At 44.0% G+C, this 16,887-nt stretch overlaps 1 protein-coding gene across 1 annotated transcript in view; it reads left to right on the top strand.

Moving 5' to 3' along the window:
- ptprdb (protein tyrosine phosphatase receptor type Db) overlaps nucleotides 1-16,887 on the top strand; it is a 138,769-nt gene that overhangs the window by 35,665 nt on the left and 86,217 nt on the right. Inside the window, exon 2 of the mRNA XM_084070460.1 lies at nucleotides 1,903-2,053. Within this exon, the coding sequence (XP_083926586.1) occupies nucleotides 1,969-2,053 (85 nt within the window). The 5' untranslated portion in view covers nucleotides 1,903-1,968. The remainder of the gene's footprint in view (nucleotides 1-1,902; nucleotides 2,054-16,887) is intronic.

The raw sequence follows: 16,887 nt of genomic DNA, 5'->3' as shown, positions 1-16,887 counted from the left end.
AGTATGTACAAGCAACCAAGACTACAGTACCCCCGCCCCCCAGGGGGTCCCCAGCTACAGTAAATGATTGATAGTTAGGAATCAGGTCTGTAACTCTGAGAGTGTACAAATGGACCCACATGGGTCCATTTGGTTTGTGTCAAAATAAACTTACCTGTATAGACTTGGTGCACAAGCAGACATACACATACAGTACAATATGCAGTCACACTCATCCTCACATGCATAAACACATAGTGAGTATGAGTATGTGCATACATGCACCACCACCGATGGTGTAAAGTGGGCACATACAGAAGCAGTAACACGTATGCACGCACTAGCAGGTACGAAGAAACTAAGGCATGCAGATCACACTTTGCAAAGACACATAATGTAACCCTCCCACTCATTTTGTGTGTGTGTGTGTGTGTGTGTGTGTGTGTGTGTGTGTGTGTGTGTGTGTGTGTGTGTGTGTGTGTGTCTCTCTCTCTCTCTCTCTCTCTCTCTCTCTCTCTCTCTCTCTCATATATTCACTGTCAAGTGCTGGGCAGTGTCAACCATGTGATCATCAGAGCTATGAGCTCTGTGATACAGCCAGACAGTCACACCAGACCCCGCAGATGGCACTAAGATGATGATAGAGAGATAGGGGGATCGGGTGAAATGGGATGGAGCAGGACACAGGGAAAGAGAGAGGGAGGGGAAAGGGACAGGTGAGGTGAAGTATATTTTGGGGAAATGGGAACCAAAAAAATCCAGGTGTGTGCGAGGGGCAGAAAGCATAGTTACACAGTAAAAGCCTCAGTGCTAATTTGTAACTCAGAGAGTGTACAAATGTCACCAAATGGACCCTTGGGGGCCATGTCCACCAAGGCCTTTTTAGCTGAAAGTTTTGAATGGTTTTCAAAGGAGTACCCCACTATGCTGGAAAGGCCAGCAGCATGCGCTGCACTGCACATCTGGCATTTTTTATCTGGTTGCAGAGAATTGACAAATGTTGGAAAATGTTCAATTTGGGAGTTTGGATGAGTGTTTTAGAAGAGTGCCTTGCGTTTTCATTTTCAACGGGGAAAAATAAACACTTACTTACTTTGGTTACATTTGTACACTCTCAGAGTTAATAGTTTGTTTGATCACACATCACATACCGCATAGCAAGGATATATAACACTGGTCACTCCCCTCTGGCTGCATCATCCATCCACCCATCTATCCCTCCCTTTCCTCCCTCCATTCTAAAGCTATTCCTTGCGTTCAGCACAACACTGGCAACTCTGAAATCACACGGTTTGACGGATGATGTGTTTCTGTGGCGTGCTGCGTTAGAGGAGTACAAATGGCGTGCTACACGCACTATCACATCCTGAGCCGGTACAACAGGGACCAATGGTGAAGCCGCAGCTCTCTGCTGGCATCACGATGAATCACACAACATCACTGTGTTGTTTTCATCAGGAACGTTTGCTAGAAGTTCAAGTTTGTCAGCCTCTCCTGTGATCATCACACACGCGCGCACGCACTCACACACCCGCCGGCTATGCGTCTATGGTCCTAATGAGGCGAGAACAGGGGAGCCAGCTGCCCCACCGGAGTGGAGGGAAGAGCCTAGAGGGAGCTCAACAACACACACACCACCCGCACGTGTGTGTGTGTGTGTGTGTGTGTGTGTGTGTGTGTGTGTGTGTGTGTGTGTGTGTGTGTGTGTGTGTGTACACGTGTATGAGTGTGTTGTGCACACGTGCACACAGCCTCTCTAGCAATCCTAGATCTTGATTATTATTTTTTATTTTATTATGCTGTGTGAACTGCACTCACACCTTATCTCTCTGTCTGTCTGTCTCTCTCTCTCTCTCTCTCTCTCTCCCTCTCTCTCTCTCTCTCTCTCTCTCTCTCTCTCTCTCTCTCTCTCTCTCTCTGCAGGTGAGGGCCAGTCTCTGTCTTCCTATTGGTCAGTGAGGCAGTGAGCTCACGGCGGACGGACACAGCATGCGGGTGTCCACATATCCCATTATGCACTCTACCGGTCCAGGCCTGCTCCTGCTCAGTCTCCTCTTCCTCGCTGACGCCGACTGTGAGTGTCCTCACACACACACACACACACACACACACACACACACACACACACACACACACACACACACACACACACACACACACACACACACACACACACACACACACACACACACACACACACACACACACACACACACACACGTGCAATACAGTGCACCCATGCACCTGCACAATGCATACAACAGTACCGTAGAGACATGATATGCATGGACAAAGAGAATCTGACAGATACACTGATGCACGCACATGTTTTGAACACGCTACTGTGATCACGTACCATATGTGTTGTGCTTTATGTTTCACATAAGGTACGTGATCACGGAAAAAGGCGCTCACACACACACACACAGACACACACACACACGCACACACACACACACACACACACACACACACACACACACACACACACACACACACACACACACACACACACACACACACACACACACACACACACACACACACACACACACACACACACACACACACACCAACGCATCAGAGTGTATTTCGTTTGACACAGGGCCAGCTGTTTTAGTCCATCCCAGTATTACTTGGCATGGAAAGACCGACCACATATGGCAAATCAGATAATTTCCCTACTGTGTGTGTGTGTGTGTGTGTGTGTGTGTGCATGAGACAAGTGTCTGTCTAGCATATGGGGGGAGGGGGATCAGATGATCCCCGTTGGCCCTGTCATGATCACGATTAGCAGGGAGGATTTGTCCCCCAGGCAGCAGGGTGATGAAACGGAATGGACCGGGGTGAGAAAAAGAAAAGGAGGAGGACAGAAAAAGGAGCGAGGCCGGAGAGAAAGACAGAAGGTGAATTAGGAAGGAATGAGTAAAAGAGAAAAGAAGAAGGAAGTCGGCAGACAGTCACAGCAGTCGTCTCCGAGGGTTTGAGCTTATCGTTGCTGTCGGGCAGAAACCTTGTATCTCCATATTTCAACTTTTTATCTTTTTGATTTGAATGCCCTATTTCGTCATACAAGAGTGTCACACAAAAGTAGTGAATATGGCAGATCTACAAGCTCACAACGCTGGCTAATATTTATTTGTTTATTATAATAAGGAAGGAATGGTTTCCACTGGACAGCATCGTTATGTTCACTGGCTTTTGGGGGATTGCACACTGTCACAGATAAGAACCCACTACTGTGTGCTAGCATCAGTATAGGCCTAATATTCACCAGTGCATTTGCACAAAATGAATTCAGTTCTGTTGCAAAAATCCCCCGGTGAAATTCACAGAGACATTTTGCCCTTTATAAATGTAAAGATTGAAAGAATCCAGGTGAAATAGAAAGAGAGCATTGTGTGGAAACTTCCCCGGGGGGAAGGTGGAAATTGCTTTTACAACTTCTTACAGCTGATGGCTGCTGAGATGACTGCTGAAGAGCGCACGGGGGGTACTAGTAGCTCTTAGGGTTTAAGTGTCTTGCTCAGGGACCAGGGGTCGAACCGGCTACTTTTACGATTTCCCAGACAGCCTCCCTAATTCACTGGAGGCGTACGAACGTCCTCCCGCTGTGTGAGGCTCAACACATAAAACAATCAGAATGGGACAGAATAGGCCTACATGCATAGATGAGCACTCACAAACACCAATGCCTAGATTTATGCTTGGTTTTTTTGCGAACCACAAATAGGCGATCTGCTTTGAGCTTGTAGTTCGGCTGTTTGCGGTGCACAACGCCGGCGCGCAACCAAGTATAAATCACCCCTTAACCCATTGATACCTGGAACGCATCTGTGTCACTTTAGATGTCTTTGGCTATTCAAAAATAGCAGATATACAAGCTCGTAGCGCGGCACCGAGTGCCGCGTTACGAGCTTGTAGATCTGCTATTTTTGAAAAATCTTGAAAAAAATATATTTTGATTTTTTTCTAAAAAAACTAAAAGAAATGCATTTTTTTAAGAATCGCCTCAGTTCTTAAAGGGTTAAGACACCATGTATGCTCTAAAAGCACCCGGACTCAAAGAGCACAGTAAAAGCACACAAAGGAAGCCACTCTTGTTTTCCTTTCAGCCCCCTCGTTGGTCCCATGGGTAGGAACCTGGGTCGCCCTGTAAAAGGCCCCTGCCATCCATCAAAAATGATGACACTCCCAGACGCTCTCTCTATAAGAGGGAAGGGGGGGGGGTGACAGAGAGGAGGAAAGGATTCTTCATTTCCCCCCCGCTCTATATTATTCTTCCTCTTCTACCCCCTCATCCCATTCATGCCGACTTCTTCTTCTTCCATTGCTCTTTTCTCACATCCTCTGGCTGCCTCACGGAGCCACACCACATCCCTGTAATCCATTGAGAATGGAAGGAGAGAGTGCTCGAGGGGGGGGGAAGGATGGGAAGAAGGCTTTTCTGTTCTCCCTTTTCTCTCATTTGGTAATGCCTCTTTCAATTTCAACACAGACCAGACGGCCCGGATTTGAATGTCGAGAATTAAAAATGGAAGGCAATTGGGACACTGAAATCCCCGGTGCCTGTTATGTGTGTGTGGACATGCTGTATTGATGTCTAATGGAATATAATTGCATTATATTGAAATCCAAGCATGAAATACTAAATAACACACACAAAAACCCAAACGTTTGGAGAGAGTTTCTTTTGGTCTGTTTTATTTTATTGTGTGCCTTGCATCATCCTGCTTCGCTACATGATTCAGTGTGAAACAGAGGTCACCATATGAGAGGGGGAAAAAGATGAGAAACAATGTCACGCAACACTAGTCCATGTTCAGAGTTGGACACTTTGCATGACCTATACCATATGCGCAATTCTCCATGAATTGCTGTAGTATTTTGTGTGCATGCGTGTGAGTGAACATTTCTGTAGAACAGTGGTTCTCAAACTTTTTCATGTCAAGGACCCCCAAATTGACACTTATTAGCCCGCGGACCCCCGTTTCAAAAGATATGCCAGGGACCCCCATAAGAGAAGATTTTTTACGGCTCTAGCAGTGATTCTCAACCATTTTAATTTCAAGGACCCCCAGTTTGACATGCATTAGGGCTACTGCAATTTATGTTGTAAAATCTATGTCAATTTAACTCTGAGAGTGTACAAATGGAACCAAATGGACCCGTTAGGGTCCATTTGGTTCCATTTGTACACTCTCAGAGTTACAGACCCATAAGGGTCCATTTGGTGCCTAATCTATTATTTAGCTGGCGACCCCCTGGAACTCCCTCAAGGACCCCTGGGGGTCCCCGGACCCCACTTTGAGAACCAATGCTGTAGAATACACATTTGTGTATTTAATTTTCTCATCCGCTCTCATTGTATTGTAATGTACTTCTGTGTGTAAGCGCGCGCGTGTGTGTGTGTGTGTGTGTGTGTGTGTGTGTGTGCGCGTGCGTGCGTGCGTGTGTGTGTGTCGGTGTGTGACATCTATCCCGTGGATTAAGAATAATAATGCCCATGCCAAACTAGGCCAATGCTGTATATTAGCACCGGGATGTGCCGTGTCGGAGCCGCCTTGCATCTCTGTGTGTGTGAGTCTGTCAGGGTGAGCTGAAGCAATACGATGCCAGGCCGTTTCTCAACTGACCCTCTGTTGCCCTACGGCCAACAAGCTGTTATCCTTTCCCCCCGCATAGCGCCGAAGCAGAAGTATTCCAGTTGAAACACAACTCCTTCCGTCGTGCGTGCTACAGAATGGCTCGTTTTCCAGAGGCAGTGTTTGTAAAAGGCGTCGCCGCATTTGCAACATAATGCTTTGGTAAGCAGGGAATCTGATTCTGCTTAGGGAGACTATGGATAACGTTACACGTTTTTTAACACCGGCACCCTGGCATCGTTTGTGTCTCGTACGTATAACCCATTAAGACCTGAGGCCGCGTCTAAAAAAAATCAAAATCCTAAAAAAAAAATCGTAAAAAAAATATTTAAAAAAAATATTTTCACGATTTTTCAAAAATAGCAGATCTACAAGCTCATAGCGCGGCACTCGGTGCCGCGCTATGAGCTTGTATATCTGCTATTTTTTGAATAGCCAAAGACATCTAAAGTGACACAGATGCGTTCCAGGTATCAATGGGATAAAAGCCTCGTGCCATGCAACACCAATCATCCTTTTTTTTGTCACTGGAATTGCTGCCTTGTCCATTATGAGCTAACATGACACCAGCGAGAAGCCAAAACACATATTTATCAAAAAAATACGTGAAACGCATCAAATCCTTTTTCTCAGTCACAGATTTTCTCCTTTTAGGGTTCCACATGCCGACATTGGCAACGTGGAATTAATTTGCATGCGATAATTGACTGATCTGTCAGTATGCTGCCATATTGTGGGCAGCGGGACATTCCTTGCGTTCAGAGCGAACTGAAAAATGGTCCGGTCACTATACCACACTGACAACAAAAGCCCAAGGCACCCAACACCAGATGCTCAGGTACACACTGAAATACTGTAGTGCTTATTTAACCCATTAAGACCTGAGGCAGATTCTACTAAGTGGTTCTCAAACCTTTTCATGCCAAGAACCCCCAAAATGATATATATTTGGAAATGTTCTGAAATGTTTTGTGCCAGGGACCTCCAGAATAGAACATTTGAAAATGATTCAACACTTTCAAGATTCTTCGAAAAAGCAGAGCCGCACCAGAACTTGGAGAGTTACGTCAATGAGCGGTCTGAAACAGCGCCGGTCACGTGGTTCAAACTCGAAATAGTGACAAACGCTCATAGACTCCAGTGCATTCCGTAAACTTCCCGTTCAGAGCTTTATCACTATTCGCCAATAGAAGGCTATGTAGAAGACCTGGCCGGATGAAGTGAACGGAGGTGACGCAACCTCCGCGCTGTGAGCTTGCCTATCTGCTATTTTTGAGAACTACTGTTATAAATCCTAAGAGTTTTCTGAAAAACGTATGTTGCTATATAGCTAAAGTCTAAAATGACACAGATGCTTTTCCAGATTGAATGGGTTAACACAGCCAGTGTACAAGTGAAACCATGGATGAAGCGGTAACATTTATCTGTCTGTCTGTCTGTCTATCTAAAAGTAATTTCCCCTCTCCCAGGGACCAGAAAATACTCCATTTCCTTTCCAAAGATGACAGCATGTCACGCCACGTAATGATAGAGATTTTACAAGACATTCCTAAAGACACTGAACAATATGAGGACAGATGTGTGATGTACTGCATGTCATGAAGCCTATATCCCCTGACAGCATGCTCTTATAAATGTGTGTGTGTACTGTGTGTACTTTTATGACTATGCTTGTGAGGAGCCAAATGGTCCCGCAAGAATAGTAGAATTTGAGAAATAGACATTGTCAGGACAGTTTTCCTGTTCCTCACAAGAGAAATGGTTGTTTTATGGTTAATCCATTCAATCCGGGAAAGCATATACGTAGGTCTACTGTGTCATTTTAGATGTTTTACCTAGAACCATTATTTTATACTTTTGGGCTATTCAAAAATAGCAGATCTACTGTACAAGCTACGAGCAGCTATGAGCTGTATTTTCTTTTGAAAAATCGTGGGAAAAAAAATAAAATATTGATATAATATCAGTGGTTCTCAAACTTGTTTCATGTCAAGGACCGCTAAAATGATATCTATTTGACCGCAGATGTGGGTCAAATGTGTATTGTGTGTGTGTGTGTGTGTGTGTGTGTGTGTGTGTGTGTGTGTGTGTGTGTGTGTGTGTATGTACTGTATGTAAGCCCATGACCAGTGTTTAGATTAGAAAGGAGATTAGTGTGTTAAGTATGTGGCTCGGTACGATCTCCATGCATCCTTGTTGCTGATGGATGGGGGTGAGGTCACAATTCACTTGTAATAAGATGAAATGGTCAGATTCAATGGTCAGGTTCACGCGGTTCAAAGGTTATCCCCTGGGGGGGATTAGGTTAGGGTGTGAAACTGATCTGAGCGGAGTTATTTTTTTTTAAATAGATCCTGTCACTTTTATGTGGCTGTTTGGTATTTGCTGACACGCACACACTGGATCCCAACACAGTGTAAAGATGGCTCATTCTGGTTTGACACCCTTACTCATAGTCAACAGTAGTAGAGAGATAGTAACATCCTCAGTGTTAACTTATCCATTTGTAAGTCTGAGAGTGAACAAATGTAACCACACATTTACATGTGTAGAGTTAAAATAGCAATGGTCCCGGACAGAGTACCAAATGACAGAATACCAAACTACTTTAGTACTTTTCATTAGAATGTTAACAGTAGTCAAAATATCTCTTAGCAAATCTCTGCAATGTTTGGATAATGACCCCTTAATAATACTCCCTTTCAGCTGTATAACAGACAAACAATGATGTGTCCTGATTTGAACTCAGAGCTCTCAATAGGAGTTCACCAAAATGGCCCAGAAGTGCTAATTGCAATTACTTACGTATCTAAAAATAGGTGATTGTCCTCCCTATTGTTTCAACAGCGTCAATAGCTCCAATGTGTTGTTTGTAATACGGTAGTGTGTGTGTGTAGTTGACAAACAATGGCCTCGGAACACAATGGCGCCACTGTATATTCCTAGAATTAGTTGTGAGTGACCTCGCAGCACTTGAGACCTTCAATATGGTTTCTATCCTCAGCCATTAATGTCAGCCCATGAGAGAAAACAGATTAGGCTGGCAGAACAGAGTAATATAGTCCATGTTGATGTGAAAGAAATCTGTCTGTTCTGCAGCTGAAGCATCTCAGTGTGCCCAACTGGCCCAGAGCACTGCAGCTATTATTGCTGTGTGCCCATCCGTGAGTAATGGGATCTGACTAGAGTTAGCTTAGCATTAGCTTAGCAGGTGCACTCATCTGTGAATGGCAGAGGCCCTCGATAGTGTTAGCTTAGCCTTAACTTAGCCAAGCAGGCGCCCATTTGTGAGTAATGCACTGCGACTAGTACCAAGAAAGCCTATTCATCTCTATGGGAAGCCAGCTCTGACCCAGTAAGTAAGTGAGTGGTAGACTGTTTCTAATGACCTGTGCATGAAAGGAGACCCTATTTGATTAATCCCTCCCCTTGTGTTTCTAACAAATTAACTCTGATTAACTAGGCACTTGGCAGACCCCGGGGCAGCCATGGTGGGCTAAGTGACGCGCTAATTGGACACGCATTACTATTGGCATTAGAAGTAATGTCTTAAGTCACCGGATCACTGCAAAATTCAGCTGCCTGTTAACCGATGTTTGATGAAGATGAAACCGGAACTTGCCCCTAATAAGACTCAGGAAGAGGTCTGATATCACAAAATAGTCACACTAACAGTTACGCACTGGAGCCATAATCCATTTTGCTGCAATAAATCAGAGTTTGACATTGTTCTTAACAACTTGAATGAAGCCTAGTGTCCATATTCTGGGCAAAACATTTGGTGAATATAGCAGATCTACAAGCTCACAACGCGCAACTCAACGTGACGCATTGCGACATGTTGTGAGCTCGTAAATTGGCTATTTTTAGCAAAGATAAAAGGATATAGGATATAGTCCTGGGGGACCCAGGTCAACAAAGTTTGGACCACTATACAGCAGATACTTAATGTGAAATTGGATGAGAAACCCTAGATTTTAATTGCGTGTTATGTTAAACTCTTCTCTTTAAATAGCTCATCGTTTCAAATGTTTTCTCGTTATCACTTGCACATGGCAGACGGACAATAGCCTCGCCACCACGTTTATTGGTCCCAACAATCCAATTTAATTTCTCGGACAAAAGCGAACAGCTGATAATTTGCTCTTTATGTTCCGGTCTGATGTTAATGTGTTTTAAGTTATGACACTGGCCGGCCGGCCGCCCACTCCGGAGGCGAGCTGCTCATGCCATTATATTGGTCTCATACCTCAACTCATCTGACAAGGCTGACTCAGGCCTCATTTAGGAAATCATCAGCCTACCACCCACCACCATATCGTCACATGTCCATAAGCGTTAACTTTTAAGGAAATGTAACCCCCCCCCCCCCCAAATAGCAAATCTTCAAACTCACAACGCGTCTACTTTTGTGTGACACTATGATGAAGGATGGCATTAGTTGACAAACAAAACAAAGCATAAAAAGTTGAAAAGTGGAGATGGTTTCTGCCCAACGATATGCAACGCTATGCATCTGAATGTCTGCTTGGCACAGACTGTAATTACTCATTATCTGCCCAACTATCGGCAGAAACGAAACACACACACACACACACACACACACACACACACACACACACACACACACACACACACACACACACACACACACACACACACACACACACACACTTGGCACACATACTGTACTAGGCAAGTTTGGCCAACATCATTACCCTATATTTAGCCCATTCAATTTAAACACAAGCACACACATGCTGAAGTCTCTGGATGAGGAGCGCGCGCGATATCGATCTAATCAGGACGCTCAATAACCATTTAGTGCTTTCCTCTTCTGAGACATATAGGCTGCTCTCCCGACTGTAAGCAGAAAATAAATAGACCAACATTCCACCCTCTCACACCCCCATATGTATACACACACACACACACACACACACACACACACACACACACACACACACACACACACACACACACACACACACACACACACACACACACACACACACACACATACACACACACACATCCTCAGGGTTACCTAGCATTAGCATCTGGCCTTGCCCTTCTGTTCCATGCATCTCTTGTTTCCTAAGCTTATAGCTACAGCAGCACATCCTGAGTGGCCTTGCCTCTACACATTTGTACTAATGTAGCATCTCAGCTTTTCATACAGTTTACCCCACATGTCTTCATTTGTTAGTTTTAGTGTGTGGTGCATTTCAAAGTGTATTTAATCCATTCAATCCGGGAACACATCTCTGTCATTTTAGATTTCTTTGGCTATTGAAAAATAGCAGATATATGAACTTGTAGATCTGCTTTTTTTCTAAATCATGATTTTTTTTTTGCAAATCTTTGAATATATATATTTTTAAAGCGAACATTTGTAACGCAAATCTTTGCTTCTGGAGGTCCCTGGAACAAAATATTTTGATATGGGGGTCCGCGGCCAAATACATTTAGGGGGTCCTTGACATGAAAAAGTTTGAGAACCACTGATATAGAAACATTTAGAAGACATTTGTCAAATGTTTGACAAAATGAATATATATTCAAAGATTTGCACAAATATTTTTCAAAAATAGCTGGAGAAAAAATGCTCATATCCGCGCTATGAGCTTGTACTGTATAGCTGCTATTTCTTGAATAGCCCAAGGACATATAAAATGGCACAGATGCCTTCCCGGATTGAATGGTTTATACAGTACTGCCACTCACTGATTCCATCCAATTGGCCAGGGCCTGTCCACATTCATACTGTAGGTCTACTTATCACTGAAGTGATTGAGGGCAGAGGAGATGAACCACGAGGTGCAGGCTAAATGAAACATCTCTGTGTGCTTTGGAAGAGTCAGAGCCATTAAAAATGAGCCTTCCAAATTGACCAACTGTAGTACACTTTTAAATATGGTCGCTGTCAGGTATAGAAACCTCGTATCTCCATTTTGCTCCTTTTTCGTAAATTAACGCCCCTACTTGATCATACTACAGCGTCACACGAAAGCATCAAAAGTAGCAGATCTACAAGCTCGAAATGCATTTTGAGCTTGTAGATCTGCTACTTTTGATGCTTTTGAATTTGAACCCTGAAAAAGTAAACAGTTATGCTTCTTACAAGGTTTCCACCCCGACAGAGGCGATATCTCTCTGAGTCCCTCAACCTGAAGAACCTATGGTACCCGACTAGCTAGTACTCTGTTAGAAAATTGAATTAGTTATATACGCTTCAATTCATCAATCTTGATACACGATAGGCTATTATCGCCTGAAGCGTTGCACTTGCATCTGTTTCCATAACCCCCCCCCGCGCCTTAAGGGTAAGATAGCATCTGTGAGCTTCCATCCCTCTCGTGGTCCTTTCATCTCAGCACTTCTCTAGTCAAAGCCCCACCGCCGTGACCTTATCACCTCCGTTCTCATTTCTAAGCGGCTCAGTTTATTTGATGTACATGTAAAGTGATGTATGATTAACTCCAGTTCAGTCACAATACCAGTCAAAAGCAGTGTTGGAAGAAGTACTCAGATTTTTCAAAGTAGACAAAAAAAGTTTTTAAAGTATTTGCTTTTTTTTCCTATATTGAACACCCTTTACATCTGTGTGTTGATTAAAAAAATATTTGAACCAATGAAAAGTATTAAAAAGTGCTTCTGACAAAACCAGCTAACTCCGTTGGATCCTCAAACTTTCTGCTAAACCAGCTAAGTCCAGCAAAGGGGGGTGGAGTTAACTGGTTTTGGAGTTAGCTGGTTCCTGCCGGACAGCAGAGTTATACTATACTTACTTACAGCACCAAAAGTAAAAGTAGTCATTATTGCAGAATGGCCCATTTCACAATATTATTATTGGAATGTTTAGTACGGTGTTAATGTGTTCATCTCTTTAATGTCGCGGCTGGTTAATGTGAAGCTGATTTTAAATATTATATGTGCTGCTGCACATACAATTTTCATACATCCATTTTTGCGAACGCGGAAGAAGGCGCGGCAAAGCCGCGCCTCCGCCCAAGTGGAGCCTACTATGAAACTCTGCTCGGCTTGTGGCTCTGTCTGTCTGTCTGTGTGTGTGCAGTATGTGTGCACTGCCTGCACTGCCTGTGTGCAACCGACAGAGTGCGCCAGAGTGCAGCTACAGTCAAAACACACACACACACACACACACACACACACACACACAGTCCGTAAATACACAATATTTTCGAGCTGCGTTCGCTTCCAGCGTTCGCGCGTCTTACTTGTAATACGTAATTTATCACTCCATGTATGTTTTGTAATATTAATCTAGATCTGCAGTAAGTACGTAACCAAAGCTGTCAAATCATTGTAGTGGAGTAAAAGGTTTGCCTCTGAGATGTACTGTAGTGGAGTACTGTATGTATAAGTATGAAGTATGAAAGAATTAGTAAAAGAAAGTAAAAGTACCTCAAATTGGTGCTGAAGCGCAGTACTTGAGTATATCGATGGTGTCGGGCAGAAACCTCTTATCTCCATATTTAAACTTTTTGTGTTTTTTGGGGCGGTGTAACCGCCCCCTATAAGTGAGGTTTGGACACTGACCAATCCTGCACCGTGATTGGCCAATAGTCTACAACGCAGTCTACAACGCTAACCCTTCCACAGTCAATGCATATCTATACTTTTGCAAAGTCAACCAATCACATTACAGCTAGTGTCATCACCACTAGCTGTAATGTGATTGGCTGACTTTGCAAATTCAGGACTGTGATTGGCTAGCGAAACACATGACACATGTGCAGCCCTATGAATAGCAGTATGGACTTTAAAAAAAACACATGTTTTTAAGTGAATCACTTCCATCACTGTGATGACCACTGTGACCACACTGCCCACTTCACACTGGGTGTGATTTTTCATAAATTAACACCTATACTCGATCATACTACAGTGTCACACAAAAGCCAAAAAGTAGCAGATCTACAAGCTTGTAGATTTGCTACTTTTGCTATTTTTGAATTAGAATCCTGAAAAGTAACAGTTTTGGAATATGGAGATAAGAGGTCTTCCTCCTGACAGAGATGATATGTACTTAGTTCCCTCCCAGCTCTGCAGTCTAGATATGGTGTGGTTTGTGCGGCGGGTGAATTGGGAAAGAAAGAGGAACGGTGACAGCTGTGCCTGTTCCGCTCGGGGGGGAATGGTGAGCACAGCGTGTGAAGATGGTGACGTACGTGTGAGAAAATTCATTATCCACTTGAAACCCTAGCATTCCAATTTTGGGCATGTCATTATAGGGGGACAAAAACTAACAAAAAAAGAAACATGCAGGTTTTTTTTTAACCCTGAGGTTCCGATTCTACAAAATGTCTTCTAAATTCTAACAGTTTTCTGAAAAACCTGTTTCTATGTCAGTGGTTCTCAAACATTTTCAAGTCAAGGTCCACCCCCCCCGCCAGAAGCAAATATTTGAGTTAAAGGGATATTTTACTTTCAATTGTTTTTATGGTCATTCTACTCAGGCTTTTGGGAGCACCTCAGACCGTTTTTAAGTTGCTTGATTCAGTATTTAGATATTTGATATTCATTTTATCAGACACGCCCCCTTTACAAAGCCATTGTAACTTCAAACTCAATTTGAACCGTGTTAGATTAATCGGAACCACCCGTCTTTGGTTCTGGTGACTGATATTGCCCTTCTAATACGTGAGGAGACGTGTTTTTTCAATTACTTTTTTCATTTATTTTTAATATTTCTTTTGGAAAATGAAAAAAATTAAATACAATAAAAAATAAAAAATAATTAGAAATATCTTGCGGACCCCCATCTGAAAATATTTTGTGCCAGGGACCCCATACAAGATTCAAAATTGTTCAAAAAAATATGTTTTTGAAAATAGCAGATGCGACGATTTGTGAGCTTGTTGATCTGCTATTTTCAAATAGCCGATGTATATATAGGGTCAGACTGGTTAAACTGATTTTGATGCTATATTAACTAATTTAGCTGTGGACCCCCTGGAACCCCCCCATGGACCCCTGGGGGTCCCCGGCAGGTCCCCCCGATGAACCGATGAACCGATGATTTAGAGCATATTTGTGGTCAAGTGATTAATGCCGGTGGAGTAACTTTTTGGATGGGTTAGTATTTTTCTGTTCCTCCGCCTTGACGCCGCCACAGTTCCTCACATTCACTCTGGTGCTTTCAGAAGACATACCTTTTGGAATGCTTTTCAACCAAGCATAAAACCAGCCAGTTGAACGAATACCCGGTGGACGCATCAAAGTTTATCACACGTCTTTGGCTGTGACTTGAAAGTGGCCCAGATAGCCAGGGTTGACTTTGTAATCCCCGCCATCTGTTGTGTAGATCAGAATCCCACTGTATGGCGACATTATGTAGGCCACCCTCCATCCATCCCTCTGTCCATCCCTCTATCCCGTGTGCACAAATCAAAGGGGAAAGATTGGCGCTGTCTAATTCCATCTAAATCTCTTATCTCTCCATGGATCCCCTCCCACTCAGCGGGGCTTCTTTTCTGTTCCCTCCCTTGCTTCCATGTGTGATTGTACTGAGGACGATAGCTGAGGAGCGACTGGCATTCAAACATCGTGGCCGAATGGGGGGGGGGGGGGGGGTCTTGCCATAAAACAGCCTTTGTTTACCAGGGTTTCCTCTTCCCCGCACTATAAACTACAACCTTCTGCCAAAATGATTTTAAATATTAATGCAATTTCTTTTGCTTCAGCCCCGGCCCCCGCAAAATATTTAGACATGACTGTTAGGAAAGTAGGAGTTAGGGCAGAGAGAGAGAGAGAGAGAGAGAGAGAGAGAGAGAGAGAAAGAGAGAGAGAAGCCTAAGGCAGAAGAGAGAGCAGGAACAGGGAAGACAGGGAGAGGTAGAAGTGGGGATCCTTCGTTTGCATCCCCCTCCTCATTGCGTCAGTCAGTGTGACAGAAATACTTATGTAACCCCCCCAGAGATATAAGGAGGAGAGAAAGAAAGAGAGGCTGGTGAGGAGGATGAGAGAGAGAGAGGGTGCAACCAAAGAGATGCGGAGGAAGAGAGGAGACATAAAGGCTAGAATAAGACAGAGAGCAGCAAAGCTAACACACAATTAAACATGTACCTTAAGAGAGACGGATGGGGAGAGGAACAGAGAGGTGGGAGAGAGAAAGAGAGAGAGAGAGATTGAGCGATCCGAATCTAACGTTACCTTGCCTTTTAGCATGGCTCTGCCGGATTTACACTTTTCATTTGTTTTGTGGGGGAGAGATTACCGAGAGGATTAAGAGAGCGATTCCCCTGCGCTCCCTCGTTCGCTCTCTCTCTCTCTCTCTCTCTCGCTCTCGTTCCCTCTCTGTCTCACTCTCTCTCTCACTCTCAGATACACGTTTATTTTATATCTCTCTCTCACAGACACACACACGCCTGCATACATATACTGTACATATACCACCAGATATGTACTGCACATGCTACATGCACAAACTGCACAGACATGTCTAGACGCACTGACATACATGACACACATACACACACACACACACACACACACACACACACACACACACACACACACACACACACACACACACACACACACACACACACACACACACACACACACACACACACACACACACACACACACACACACACACACACTCTCTCCTCAATCCGGATAGAGAGTTCACCAGCACATTTGCCTCTCTGTCTCTCTCTCTATGTCTGTCTGTCTCTCTCCCTCTCTCTCTCTCTCTCTCTCTATGTCTCTTTCTGTCTCTCCCCCTCTCTCTATCTCTCTTTCTCCCCATCTCTCTCTTCTTGTGCTCATCTCATTCCCGCGTACTGTTCTGTCATTCTGCCCACTCTCTTCTTCTCTCCTCCTTAAAGCTTTAGCCTTTCTCTCTCTCTCCCTCCCTCCTTTTAAACAGCAAAAAGCAATTTCTCTCCCTTTGTCAGGGTGGTTGGCAGTAAGCTCTTAAGTAGGGATTTTCTGGTTTGGCTGGAATGCCATTAGGCAAGCTGGCGGTGACGTGCCATGACTGACGTGCAGAATCTTTTTGATGTCATGATGTCACAATCCAGCGAAGGCCGTGGTTATGATATTGTTGGCGTTGCCGGAACGAGGAGCTTTAGTGGTCATGTCAGGAGTAAGTCTTCATAAATCCTTTATGGTGCTACGAATATTAAGCTTCTCTCGGTGGTTCAGGGACAGGAGGAGAATCCTGCCACGCTCACACATAGTAACAGATGAAACAGCACACGAATATTATGTATATTATACACAGAAAAGG

This window comes from Gymnoscopelus microlampas (assembly GCF_963454915.1).
Source record: "Gymnoscopelus microlampas genome assembly, chromosome: 2".
In the NCBI taxonomy this organism is placed as follows: domain Eukaryota; kingdom Metazoa; phylum Chordata; class Actinopteri; order Myctophiformes; family Myctophidae; genus Gymnoscopelus; species Gymnoscopelus microlampas.
Note: the sequence above shows the minus strand (reverse complement) of the source record. Positions and strands in the feature narration are given on the sequence as shown.